Source organism: Gymnodraco acuticeps, unplaced genomic scaffold (genome assembly GCF_902827175.1).
Source record: "Gymnodraco acuticeps unplaced genomic scaffold, fGymAcu1.1, whole genome shotgun sequence".
Classification (NCBI taxonomy): domain Eukaryota; kingdom Metazoa; phylum Chordata; class Actinopteri; order Perciformes; family Bathydraconidae; genus Gymnodraco; species Gymnodraco acuticeps.
In genome coordinates this window covers 4,143,392-4,158,033 of record NW_022989810.1, presented here as the reverse complement: position 1 = coordinate 4,158,033, position 14,642 = coordinate 4,143,392, and the positions used below count along the sequence as shown (strand labels likewise).

At 44.7% G+C, this 14,642-nt stretch overlaps 1 protein-coding gene across 1 annotated transcript; it reads left to right on the top strand.

Moving 5' to 3' along the window:
* Nucleotides 1-8,672: 8,672 nt before the first annotated feature.
* eny2 (ENY2 transcription and export complex 2 subunit) lies at nucleotides 8,673-13,826 on the top strand. The gene is made up of 5 exons (XM_034228047.1): nucleotides 8,673-8,917; nucleotides 9,130-9,207; nucleotides 10,961-11,031; nucleotides 13,059-13,133; nucleotides 13,431-13,826. The coding sequence occupies exons 2-5, from the start codon at nucleotides 9,140-9,142 to the stop codon at nucleotides 13,502-13,504; spliced, it is 288 nt and encodes a 95-aa protein (XP_034083938.1). The 5' UTR covers nucleotides 8,673-8,917; nucleotides 9,130-9,139; the 3' UTR covers nucleotides 13,505-13,826.
* The last annotated feature ends 816 nt before the right edge of the window (nucleotides 13,827-14,642 follow it).

The window sequence follows — 14,642 nt, the reverse complement described above, 5'->3', positions numbered from 1 at the left end:
GAATTACACATTTGTATTGGCCTTAACATGAAGTAACATCAAGTAACCCAAAATGTTAAACAGTAAGAGTAGTAGTCATATTTCGTGAACAGAGTTGGGTGTAACGCGTTACAAACTAATGCGTTACTGTAATAATATGACTTTTGTCGGTAACGGAATAGTGTTACTTTTATGATTCAGTAATCACACTACAGTTACTAACATTGCCCCGACACGCGTTACTTCGTTACTTTTATAAAATAATCACACTCACTGACAGACAAGAGGGGTTTCCGCCGCAGGTTTATATACATGTAGGTCTATGTAATCTGCGCGATTTGCGAGACCACATCTCCACGTGCAGTGCTGCATAAACATGGCTGAGTCTTTTCATCTGTAAACTCCCTCAACGGGGCCGCTCGCTCTCTTTTGTTGATCGCCCTCTCACGGGTGAACAGTTCAATGTCCCGCTTCATTGTAGGAATTCTGCCATGTCTCTACCACTTTAGTTTTACCATCTCTGTTACTAAGTTATGGAATACTAAATAAATAAGTAATTAGATACCTTACCGTTACTGTGCTCATAAAGAATGATAAGAATAATGCGTCTTGAACTGGTTTCATTAATTAGTGTCTTGACGTTTCACAGACTGTTAGCTTGTTGTGGTAGGCTGGTAGTGTGGTGACACGTTATTGGACATAATTCACCTTGCTTATTGTGTTGCCACACGGACCCTTTAGTGGGGAACACCTGTAGCTTTAGCTGCCATTCCTGCTAGCTCATCAGGCAGAGCAGTGCATGTGTTAACCTCTCTGAAAGTAATGGATAATAAAGATTGGAACTCCATTCTTAATACACCGCCTCCAACTCTCTTTTCACGGCACTACACTGGTGACCCTGACTTTTCCGAGAAAGTTTCCGGAAAATTAACGAACATGGCTGAGCGCGATGTTTTCATAAAGCTGCCGGAATTCTGGGAGCACGCCGCGGAGGCATGGTTCGCACACGTGGAGGCACATTTCGCCTGCCGACAGGTCCGTGACGGGCACCTAAAATACTACCATGTGGTAGCAGCGCTGGGGAGTTCCACGTCGTCCAGGTTGGTGGGATTCATCGCAGCCCCCCCACATCATGGCAAATATGAGGCGATTAAGGCCCTTCTCCTTAAGACATTTAGCTTATCCGCTAAGGAGAGGGCCCGCCAGATACTTGACATTCAAGGCCTAGGAGACAGCAAGCCATCCCAGCTAATGGAGAAAATGCTAAATCTGCTAGGGGGGGAAGATCCCCGGATTTTATTCACGGAGATTTTCCTGCGTCACTTGCCTCCCCGGGTACAGACGGCGCTGGCCAACACGCCTGTCACGGAGCCCCGTGCTTTGGCTGAGGAAGCGGATCGTTTTTTCCTGGCTACGCAACAGCCCGGGGCAGAGACGTTAGCCGCGACGCTCAGCGGCCCACCGGCAGTCAAGAAAGCGTGGCGGAGGCCGGACACGGCTGTGGCTAGCCGGCGTGGATACGCCGGAGAGTGCGTTTACCACGCACGTTTCGGGACAAGGGCGAAGAGATGCATCGCTCCGTGCAGCTACAAACCCCCGGGAAACGGAGGGGCCGGCGCTCAGTAGTGGCTCTGAGGGTCGGCGGCACGTGCAGGCTCCTCTTCGTCAGCGACAGCGTTTCGGGGAGCTTGTTTCTGTGTGACACGGGCGCTCAACGGAGCGTAGTTCCAGCGTCGAGTGAAGACGTCGCCCGTGGGGGGCACGGACCGCGATTGACGACGGCTAACGGCAGTCCCATTCGCACGTACGGCGTGAGGCCTATGTGTTTGTGCATCGGAGGACAGCGTTTCAGCTGGGATTTTGTGACAGCGGACATTTCTTTTCCCCTCCTCGGAGCGGATTTTTTGTGTGCTCATGGACTCTTAGTGGACGTTAAGAATAGGCGTTTGGTTGATGCCTTAACGTTTTCTTCCCTCGTGTGCACACTTGGCAGCGCAGCGTACGAGGAAGCGTACCTGTCAGGCTCGCTGTCAGGTGCAGACACGTTTCTCAGACTGTTGGCCGAGTTTCCAGACCTGTCGCTACCCACCTTCTCTGCGCTTACCACTAAGCATGGCGTGGAACACCACGTCACTACCGGGGGGCCTCCTGTCTACGCCAGGGCCCGGCAGTTGAACCCTTCTAAGCTGGCTGTAGCGAGGGCGGAGTTCGCAACCATGGAGCGCCTGGGCATTGTCCGCCGCTCCGACAGTCCTTGGGCTTCCCCCCTGCACGTCGTTCCCAAATCGAACGGCGGGTTCCGTCCTTTTCACACGGCTCAACGAACACGGATTAATCATCAATCCTGCAAAGTGCCAGTTTGGGGTGTCGGACATCGATTTCCTGGGGCACCGCGTCACCAAGGGTGGTGCGACACCTCTGCCAGCGAAGGTGGAGGCTGTTGCGGCGTTTCCTCGCCCGCTCACAGCCCGGTCGCTCCGTGAGTTTCTGGGGATGGTGACTTTCTACCACCGTTTCATCGCCCGGGCCGCACACATCATGCGGCCGCTGTATGAAGCGTTGAAAGGCAAGACCCCCGTCCAGGAGATCGACTGGACAGCAGGGGCGGACGGCGCTTTTGCTGAGGTCAAGACCGCGTTGGCTCAGGCGGCTTTGCTGGCACACCCATCATCTACGGCTCCCATCTCCATCACCACGGACGCGTCAGACTACGCGGTCGGCGCAGTGCACGAGCAGTGGGTGGAGGGCGCTTGGCAGCCGCTCGCCTTTTTCAGCCGCCAGCTGACGCCTAGAGAACGCAAATACAGCGCCTTTGACCGGGAGCTCCTCGGACTTTATTTGGCCGTGCGGCACTTCCGTTTCATGCTGGAAGGCCGTGAATTTACGGCTTTTGTCGACCACAAGCCGCTCACCTTCGCCATGTCAAAAGTGGCGGAGCCTTGGTCGGCACGTCAGCAGCGGCAGCTGTCCTACATATCGGAGTTCACTACGGACATTAAGCACGTGGCTGGCAAGTCGAACCTGGTTGCTGATTGCCTCTCCAGGGTCGTCATCGGTGCCGTCCAGTTGGGCCTGGACTATACTCGCATGGCGGCAGACCAGGTCACAGATCCCGGCGTCCAGGCCCTGAAGGTGGAGAGCGCGGGGCTGCGCTTGGAGGACGTGGTGTTCGGCGACGCGGGCATTACTCTCCTGTGTGACATCTCTACGGGCCTGGCGCGGCCTGTCGTCCCTGCCAGCTGGAGGCGTCCTGTGTTCGAGGCTGTGCACGGCCTGTCACACCCCGGCGTTAAACCTTCGGTGCGTTTGGTAGCGGCGAAGTTCGTTTGGCAAGGACTGAAAAGGGACGTGACGACTTGGGCCAGGGAGTGCGTGGCTTGTCAACGCGCTAAGGTGCACCGCCACACGAAGGCCCCGTTGGAGCGTTTCCTGGTGCCTGAGAGGAGGTTTGATCACGTCAACATTGACCTGGTTGGTCCGTTGCCTTCCTCTCAGGGGTTTTCCTACCTCCTCACCATGGTGGACAGAACGACCCGTTGGCCAGAGGCGGTTCCGCTCGTTTCGACATCAGCCGCAGACGTTGCCCGGGCCTTCATTGCAACGTGGGTGTGTCGTTTTGGCACCCCGTCAGACATTTCCTCAGACAGGGGCTCTCAGTTCACGTCCGAGCTCTGGAACACTGTGGCAGGCGGTTTGGGGGTTAAGCTGCACAGCACTACCGCTTACCACCCTCAGGCTAACGGCCTCTGCGAGCGCTTTCATCGCTCCATGAAGGCGGCCCTCAAGGCCGGCCTTACGGACGGTAACTGGGTCGACAAGCTGCCCTGGGTGATGCTGGGCCTGAGGACCGCACCTAAGGAAGATCTGCAGTGTTCTACAGCGGAGATGGTCTACGGTCAGCCGCTGAGAGTTCCGGGGGATTTCCTCCCAAATGCATCGGCTCCCTGGTCGGCGTCGACCCAGCGGGCTTTCCTGCGTGACGCCGCTGAGGCCTTTGCTCCGATCCCTACTACTCAGCACGGTACTCAGGTGTCCCAGGTTCCCGCAGAGCTCCGCTCGGCGGAGCACGTGTTCATCCGGCACGATGCGCACAGAGGCGCCCTGCAGCCCCCTTATGATGGGCCTTTCCGGGTCTTGGAGCACGGGGACAAGCACCTGGTGGTCGACCTGGGTGGCAAGGCCGAGTACGTCTCGGTGGACCGGGTGAAGGCTGCTCACCTGGACTTGGACCAGCCTGTGGTGCTGGCTCGACCTCCTCGACGGGGCCGCCCCCCGGCCTCGTCCCCTGTCACGGATTTAAGACCTTGTTGTTCCGGTCCCTCCCCTTCCGGGGGCCGCACAGGCGAGAGTCACTTTTCCGACTCCCGTGCTCAGGAGTCGTGGGGGTCGGCGTGTCGTTCCTCCCCGCCATGCTGATTTTGTTTATGTGTGAATTCTGGGGGGGCTTGTGTGGTGACACGTTATTGGACATAATTCACCTTGCTTATTGTGTTGCCACACGGACCCTTTAGTGGGGAACACCTGTAGCTTTAGCTGCCATTCCTGCTAGCTCATCAGGCAGAGCAGTGCATGTGTTAACCTCTCTGAAAGTAATGGATAATAAAGATTGGAACTCCATTCTTAATACACCGCCTCCGACTCTCTTTTCACGGCACTACAGTAGCCTAATTTAGAGCATATAAAAAGAAAGACTTGTGTTATGTCTTCCTTAATGCAATAGTAATTGGGGGTGCAAGTGGAGTCTCGCAGAGGCAAAACTGTGGCGCGCTTCACTGTAGGTGCGCCGCAGTCTGTATGATCTGCCTGCAGGGAGGGGCGGGCCGGCCCTGCGAGTAAAGTAACGAGTAAAGTAACGAGTTACTTTATGTAGAGAGTAACGAAGTAGTGTAATATATTACTTTTTTAAAAGTATATGTAATATTACTTTTTTTTAGTAACGACCCCATCTCTGTTCGTGAACCCTTTGAAGAGTACTGTCACACCGGTGTGATCATTCTATAATACACCATTTAAGCCCGGGGGAATAAATGCTAACGCTACATTAGCATCGGCGATCTGTTCTACTTCATGCTATCTGCACAAATGGTTGACATTAAACATTAAAAAGATCAGGCAGTTCAGAAAGAATCAAAGGAAGGCAGGCAGGCAGCTTTGCATGACATTCTTCTGGACGTGTTTCATTGTGTTGATAGTGAGGGTAGTCAATCACTTTTTTGACAAGACACTAGTGACGGCCATCTTGGTGACGTGTGTTGTTGTAAGAGTCTGCGAGACCAGAGATGTAGTTCATTGAGCGTTTCACACAAAAAAATGTGTTACTTCACAGTTTTACGACACATTATTTTTTTTTGACTGGCAAAATTATCTTTTAAATTGACAAACATGTGTAATTCGTGGCACAATTCAAACGGGATCGAAAGATAATCTTTCTCTCTCCATTGACTTCAATACATATAATTTTTTCCGAAATAAGGTCCCATGGAGCTCACCCGGAGGGGGAGGGACTTCACCACTCTATACGCCGTGAAGTTGTTTGCAGCCTGCCAGTAAACCCAAAGCAGAAGAAGACGAAGTGACGTCAGCGGCTCATTTGCGTAATCTTCCCTCAGGGAAAAGTACTCCGGTGTGAACGCGATTGGCACTTATGGCGCATTTCCACTGCAGCGGGTAGCCCCGTTTAAGCGTTCTTAACCGTCCTCAAGCGGCCAGGCCGGTTTTTGGTGGCGTTTCCATATAGCCTAGTACCGGCCAGCGGGTACTTTTTCCCTCTTTTTCCGGCCTCATAAAATCGTGGTTCCCTCAGACCAGGGCCAGGGCTGAACTAGTGACGTCAACACTCTCGACTGCTGATTGGTCAGAGAGAATCGTCACAAGATCGCGCGCGAGTTCATCCCTAGCGTCGCATATATATTTAGAAGCAAGCTTGCAGCATTTTTATAAACAGCATTTTGTAAACGGATGAGCTACAAAAATGGCTACGTCTAATAAGAAAAGCACACCGTGGTCGACCGAGGAGGTGACGACGTTCCTACATCTCATTAGGGATGATCAAATCCAGCGGGAGCTCGACGGAACAACTCGAAATGTGAACAAAAACAAAGCCGATCGCCCCGCCTACACTGCGTTGCTGCCTCAGGTCCTAAACTGTAATGGAAATGCGCCACGGCCTGGGCCGGCCAGCGAGGCAGCCCGAGGCCAGAGCGAGGACGCTTAAACGGGGCTACCCCGATGCAAAAAAACGCGCCATTAGTGCCCTGGGGTACTAAGTGTCGGGGCACTAAGTACTGCAAAGTACGCGGTGTGACACTTGATTATTTGCTAATTTGGTTTTTAATTTACCAGAACTTCTTTTAGTTTGTTAGGCCAGCTTCACATTGGTGCAAGTGACAGCTTGCTTGTGATCCAGATGTTGATTATACCGAAAGGGGAAATCATGAATTTATAATTAAACACTTCGAACATCAATTTGGATGATTGCTGTGACTCTGTGGGATTCAAAGAGACTTGTCAGCTTTTCTCTGAAGCACAACAGCCTGGTTACATGTTCTTCTGCATCTGTATCACCCATTCATTTATTCATAGGAAAAGAAAGAGACATATTTGGACTCTTTGTATGTTTTGATTTGTTTCTATGATTAATAATATCAGATGAAAGTTTGTGTAGCTACATCTTAAGGATGTCCCTCTGCTCACTGTAATATATACAGCTATGTCTCCTGTTTAAATATACTTTTAATTTGCATATGTCTTTAAAAGTGCAGGAAAAAATGTTGATCCACCTAGCCATCTTAGAAAAACATTTTAAATGAGATGCTTCCTTTCACAGTCAAATTCTGAAAAGCTGTTTCATGCATTTATTTTGAGAAGAGTACATAATGCGCCTTTTGCTGGAGTGACAACAATGTTTTTTAAGTAACCAGAGTAAGAAAAGGCTACTAATAACTCAAACCAAAGGGTTTGTAATCATCTCCCGTATTTTAACGTTCTTTAATTTGCTCCCTTTAACACAAATAATTGATTTGTTGTAGTTCCTTCGTCCTTCATTGAAAGCTCAGTGATTACACATCGTACATTACCCTTAGATCACCCAGGAAAAAGGTCTCCTGAGCTAATGTGCCTCCAGTCATTATGCTCCTACTCTCTTAAATCTATCAACTAAGGTATTCTTTTAAAAGCAGACTAAAAACAAACCTTACATCACAAGGCTTTGGTGTTTTGTTGACTTGTAAACCTTTATGAGAGAATTATAATTATTATAATTATTGTTGTTTTTTTGTTTCCTAATAGTTTCCTATCTTATACATTTTCATGTAATACCATCTCATTTATGTTATTTTTTTCAAATATATATATAATGTTACCCTTCATGTAAAATACGATTGTACTATGCACACCTTGACATATGGGAAGATGATTACGAGAGAACTTGTGTACAACTTAGTTTACAAAGATGAAATGTTATTGCAAAAAATATGCGGATTATGAACTAAAATGTGTGTGAACAGAAGAATTTATATAATAGCAAACATTTATATTTTGTGTAATGGCAAGAGGGGTGGGAATGGGGGCGTGTTAAGTGGGCAAGGGACTCCCTGCCCTTCATTTTCATTTTCTATATTTACATTAGTATAATTTGTATCTGTATATTTGTCTCATATTGTCAAGGTGACTGAAAATGTCATAAATGTCATAAAAAGTTGGCCTGAAAAAAAGAAAAGAAATGTATGATCTTTAGCCTATTTTTTTGCTAATTATTTTATAAATAAACTTGACTTGTTGATAGGATAACCTGTCTTTGATCCAGGATTTCTATCCATGTGCCTCCTTATCCTCATTAATGCTCTTTAGATATAATAGTAAGGTATTTATTTGTGCTTTTACACCAGCCACTCATGACATAACAAACCATTTTTGAAAAAACACAAGCAAGTAAATGCGTGAAGTGCCAATGCACCAAAAACATGTTAAAACAACTCAGAGCTCAAGACTCACCTTTAAGAGCATGGGTGTTATCCTTCTTTGGCCTCCAACTTGAGTTGAGTTTTGTTTTTGTTTTGCAGCTGGTTTCGGTGGCCGGCTCTTGGGATATGCTGCAGTTGGAAACAAAGTAAACGGCACTTTATTCAACTGCATTTAAAATAAACATTATTACCAAGTGTGTTTGCTTTAGTCAGAACACGTTTATAATTACGTGAACAGTAATGTGTGCACAGTGCAGTTAAAAAGTATTTAAACAACGTTAAACCTCTACAAATACTACTTACAGCCCATCTGGACTGAAAATGTATACAATGCGTTTGATTAATATATATATATATATATATATATATAATATGCTGTTAAACCGAAGCAATCCCACATACTGTCAGCAAATTAATTGTGTTAGTGTGTTGCTTGTACAAAATCATTGCAAACTGTGAGAAAAAAAAAATACTGGGCTGGTGACAAACCAGGTTAGAATTAAACATATTGTGTACAGAATACGAACATGATTTAATTGACTTTACACATATGTCCAAAATACCATCAGGAACTAATAGCTTAGTGTTTGTTCATGTGATATTGAAAAACTAAAATGATTTCAGAATCTGCTACAGAACTCACTTTGATACAAATACATTAACCAACACTGCCGCTGTGTGGTGTAACAGAGTATTGCCATTTAAAAAAGCTAGGAACCATTGTACTAATCGGTGTTTCTGCTCGGAATGTAACATAGGATGGTTAAAGACGTGAACATTAAAAGCGATTGCATTAACACATAACATAATCCCATAGTTAGGGTCGTATTTGCTCACAGATTATTCAATGGTTACTGTTAATATGCCTGCTGTGTTTCCAGTGCCAGTTATTGCATGTTAACTTTTCCATCTACGACACTGGCAAGGCTTCGGTTAAACTGAGGAGTGAGAACTCTTTTCCTTACCTTCTCTATCGTGTGAGTACATATATGTATCATAACATTTCGCCTGTGAAACCTTTTTAAAAATACAGACTTATGACATGCAAGTCAACGCTAGCCGTTTAACATGGTAAACATTGTTTGTGGTTCAACAAGTATCGTTAAATAGTAAATTACAGTATTAGCAATTGCTACTTTTTTTACACGGCGTAACATATAGCCTACTCTTTTGTTTGTTCTCCTTGTAGGTGAAAGACTATGAGTAAAGAGTCCAGAATGAGGGCAACAGTAAACCAGAAGCTGACGGAGATGGGAGAACGAGAAAGGTGCGAGAAAACCAGAGATAGCTCTGGTTGAACAAGTAGTACATATTATTTAACAACGTTAGCTTAATAGCAGTAAGCGTATAGCATATTCATTTTATGAATGCATCTTTACGTACGAGCGTCAGTCTTTGTGAAGTAAAGCCAAACATGTTTTCTGTAACTTATTATTGGCTGTCATTACAGGCATAGCATAGCCTACTCTATTTTATTAAATACTTCACGCAATATTGGTTACATATTTGCTATAGAACACTAACACTGTGTTGTTAAGGGTTACTTTAAAATACTTTAAATTCATTGCGTCCATTTTTGTTAAAGGAAATTAATCTCAGGAATTAACGTGGTATAGATTACTGTATCAATGTACATTATAGCTGCTCGAAAATACATGAAAGCTGTCACTTAATATCTATATGTCAATACAGTGCCACAGTGACGCGTCCTAAAACTCGGAAGTAAACTCCTTCCGGTTCCTTCGACAAAAACCAATGCAATTTCTCCATAGGATTTTGGAAAATAGCTCAAAATATGGTCTGTGGTTGACACAAATTGAAGAGAGATCACGTTTTGTTCATTCGGATAATCTCCACATGTCTACCTTACTTTTATAATTTTCAAATCTTAAATCTCAGTGTTTCCCACAGATCTAAAATATACTTGGGGGGGGATTTGAGGTAACGTGCCTTTGTGACGTGCACCAACATTAACATTAACCTTTCTGTTGGTCGCTTGTTAGCAGACCCTTCACGCGATGGCAGAGTACAGGCAGGGCCCATAGTGTAGCCCTATAGTTTAAATCTACTACCCACAAATAAACATATGGACATGGGTTACTATTTTAAACAAATTGTAAATGTTTTTAGGAACCTATCCATGTGATTTTAAGTGGGGGTGGACCTCAAATCCTCTAGGGGGGTCCGGGGGCATGCTTGGAGTTAAATGCATCAATCTGGTGCATTTTGAGGGGAAAATAAAGAGACTGGATCTATGGAAACACCTATATGAAACGGAACTGTATACATTTCAATAATCATAAAATCATGGCCATAACCAATAACATCCCATTTCCAATATGAAAAAACACTGAAAGTTGTTTATTTATTTATTTTTGGTTCATTTATAGTTGTGAGTGTGTCTGGGCTCCTGAATCAGCCTCTCCTGTCTCCCCCCCCCCTCTCCTTAAAAAAAACCGTAAATGGGTCGCGAAATATACTTGGGAGGCTGTTAATATACCTGGGCGGCCCGCCCAAGTATAGTTTGTGTGGGAAACCCTGAATCTATCGATCATACATTTATTGATTAGATTTATGATTCGAAAATTATAAAAGTAGGGTAGACATGTGGATATTATCCGGCTGAACAAAACGTGATCTGTCTCTTCAATTTGTGTATTGCTTTTTTCCAAAATCCTATGGAGATATTGCATTGGTTTTTGTCGAAGGAACCGGAAGTGGTAAAATGCTAACTTACTTCCGGGTTTTGGACGTGTCACTGTGGCACTCTATGTACATTTTATATTCTTAACACATGAGTTAGGTTAGAGAGGTTATAAGGCAGAAACTCACCTGTTATATGTTCAACATGTCATGAAACTTGCATAGTAACAACAGACAGAATGGCACATCAGGGTCAAAATAACCAACGTTGTCATCAAGATGAGGAACTTGTCAGGTGTTATTAATAACACTGATTAGCATAGGATAGAAACAGGCCTGCTATAACCTCATTAACATGTGTCTGCATCTATTGAAAGACTGAAGGAGTTACTGAGGGCTAAGCTAACTGAGTGTGGATGGAAGGACCAGATGAAAGCTCACTGCAAAGGTAAAAACGACAACATGCCATCATAATGTCCACTTTAAAGTTCCAGTTTGAGATATATTAAGACACATTTCAGACAGCCTAAATTCTATATTATTACTGTAAAAGCATGTGCTTTAATAGTCAAACAACACACCGTTTATAGCAGTTACTTTGACTTGCCATCTTAGGAAGAGACCTGTGCCCTGTACTACGAAGCAGGATTTGCGGTTAGCAAGGTAACTTCAGGGTTAACTCTGGGTTTCTGGTCCTACAACGCTGGTTCACTTCTTATCAGGGTAGATCTCCATGTTAACTTATGCTGAAAACCTAACCTGCTCCGGAGCAGAGACGGCCGGCAAAAATCATAGACTGTGTGAACGTGAAAATTAATAGAATATCACCTCCCATCTTCAGAGTAATCTGACTATTATAACATTAGCGTTAAGAAAGCTTACTTAAATATCTGCCACAACATAAGTAACCGGATCAAAGTAACATTACGTACGGTCACTGTGAGTGCAGACGTCGATGTGTCCCATTATCATTCATATCACATCATAATGTATCATATTTTGTGTCAGCTTCTCGAGCCGTATCTGGCCATGCAACACTTATGGCGCATTTCTACCATGGCGCGGTTTAAGCGTGTCGTGCCGGGCCCGTTTTTGGTTGCGTTTTCCACTATGCCTAGTTGACCGGGGCTACTTTTTCACCTTTTTTCTGGCCCGACAAAATCGTGGTTCTATCGGGGCCAACAAACAGGGCTGAGTAGGGCTGAGTTCGCTAAACTAGAGAGGGAATCGCTGGCAAGGGGGCTACAACTACAACAAGATGAACATATTTGACCGTGATTTAATTGTAATACATGTTTCAAAATGATGCCGAAGTAACAACACACTGATACCGGTTAGTAAAAACCATGTTAATGCTTAATTAATGCTTTGACAAGTCTGCAGACAGACGGCAGGCGAAAAACCTTTTAAAATGCGTGTTGTCTAAATGGAGATCGGCTAAGCTAACGCAGTATATGCTCCGACCGTCCACACTCACAACAACGGCCTATACAGACATAAATAAACCATGACACAGTTAGTTTGTACTTGTTTAACTTTTGTCTAGTTTCTGAACAGATATGAGGAGCTGTGAGCTTGAGTGCTAACAGCTAACGATGTTGTTTTTCTGGGGTGCTCATTGAAGATGACGTCACGGCTCTGCCTACACTGCGTTACTATAGATACTACCCCAGTTCCTAAACTGTAATGGAAGTGCAGCATTAAAGTGAGCCGGGCCTAACAAAACCGTACTATGTCGAGCGAGGCCTGCGGTGGAAATGTGCCATTACAGTGTCACATACTGTAGGCAGAAGTATTATTTTAAGCAACACATTAAGTTGACGAAACACTCGAGTCAAATGTAATTAAAGTCAGATCGTGTCTTAGACGGGGCAGTGATATCATAAAACTGTTTATGTACGAATTCTAACACTTTTTTTGTACCAGCTGTATTCACCTTGCAGCCTATGTTGCTTTTATCCTGGATAAAGTGTTTAAGTCATGGATATTTAAAGTTTAACTTCTTCATATTTGTCTAACATGATAGTTTACTTTTCATTCAGGAAGTATGACGCTGCGCTCTCAGTACGCTTCTCCATGTTTGTGATTGGTCAAATGTTGCTAACCCCGCCCCTTTCACATGAACGTGCTCTCAGCTGGAGAGAGAAACCCTGGGTTGATTTACCGAGTTGATAATCAGCGTCGTAGGACCGCTTGGCGAGATCGCGTTTGTTAGGGTTAGTTAAGCCAGATAACTCAAACATATCCAGGGTATGTTGAACTGGCTTCGTAGTACAGGGCACAGGTGTTACTAATTAGCTGCTAAATGGAATTCAGCCATTAATCATGTTATCGTTTGCACCTGTGCGCTTCCCACAGTAACATGTCAAAATGACTCGTGAAGAATGCATGTTGGGCTATATAATGTCTTCAATTGTTTCCATTCCTATGCAGACTGCTTCAAAAGAATGTTTGTCAAATATTGTCTATTTTCAGAAGTAATCAAAGAAAAGGGCTTGGAGCATGTGACTGTGGAGGACCTTGTGGTAGAGATCACTCCAAAAGGACGAGGTATCTATATATTATATATGTATTTGGAAGAACAGATACGACACGTTCACAGCTTTTATTGCTGTGCATAACATGTCTTTTAGAAATTACACTTAAAATACATGTTAGGTTCATGCTTTCTTTGCATTTGTGTTAATTTGCAAGCAGTAAAACCGTACTTTTAGGCTTTTACTTTAATTCCCTCATTGACATCAACAATTTGTGCATCCATCATAGATACACAGAGATGCCACTTATTTCACCCACAGCAGCCTCAGTTGGCTCATTGCTCATTGATATTATTTCTCTCTTTTGCAGCTTTGGTGCCGGACAGCGTCAAAAAAGAGCTACTCCACAGGATAAGAGCCTTCTTAGCTCAGCATGCCACATAATTTAGATTTTTTACTTTTCCATTGACCATTTGTCTTTTTATCATAATACAGAATATTTTGTATGGATTGAATTACTTGAATCTCAAAGATTTGTTTTTGTTGTATTGCATTTCAGAGGCTCGCTGACACACACTTGGCACACACTTAGTTATCACAAACAGTTTGTGTTAATGCTCTACATGTACATGTCTAGTTGTCCTTTGTATAAGAGATATGCTGTATAAATAAAGTTTTTGATTTACTAAACATTCATTTGAAATGTAATAAAACCTGCAGTATAATAGTAACAATACAAATAAAATAAACAAGTTATATGAATATTCATAGCATTCAAATTTGAGCTTTTTACTACCCCAACTTCATTCTTATATCTAACATTTTTAGCAGTTTTGGTTGAATTGTTGTATTGTATCTTTAAAGTGTTATTGCAGATTGTATGCAACATGAAATAAATGCTTAACATATTAATACCACAGATGTAATAATAATAATAATAGCTTTATTTTGTTAGTGCTTTTTACAGGTACTCAAAGTCGCTTTACAGAGATAGTGAAAGTAAAAGAACAAATGAATATAGTTAAAGTCAAATACAAATCAAGCAATACAAAAACAATCACACATTATAAGCCAGATTGAAGAGGTGAGTTTTTGTAAGTGTTTTGAAGGTGGTGAGGTCAGTGCAGTCTCTGATGGGTTGTGGGAGTGAGTTCCAGAGGGAGGGGTCAGCGACGGAGAAGGCTCTGTCCCCCCAGGTCCGGTGATTGGTGCGGGTGGGGATGGATAGGAGGTTGGCTTCTGATGAGCGGAGGCAGCGGGAAGGGGTTGTGGTGGTGGCAGCAGGTCTGTGAGGTAGGGGGGGGCCTGATTGTTGAGGGCTTTGTGCGTTAACTTATGAGCAGGACTTTGAAGTCGATTATTTGACGGACGGGGAGCCAGTGGAGGTTCTGGAGGACGGGAGTGATGTGGTCTCGGGAGCGGGTGGGTGAGGAGGCGGGCAGCAGAGTTCTGGATATGTTGGAGTTTATTGAGGAGGTTGGATGGTATGCCGTAGATCAGGGGTAGGCAAGTAAGTTTGGCCGTGGGCCAATTTTTTGCTGAGCCGCAAGATGGCGGGCCAGAACATAATCAAAGCCTAATT

Coding starts and splice junctions, on each gene's coding strand:
- eny2 (XM_034228047.1), top strand. CDS start 9,140: ATGAGTAAAGAGTCCAGAATGAGGGCAACAGTAAACCAGAAGCTGACG. Junction 9,208..10,960: donor GAGATGGGAGAACGAGAAAG/GTGCGAGAAAAC, acceptor ATCTATTGAAAG/ACTGAAGGAGTTACTGAGGG. Junction 11,032..13,058: donor GATGAAAGCTCACTGCAAAG/GTAAAAACGACA, acceptor GTCTATTTTCAG/AAGTAATCAAAGAAAAGGGC.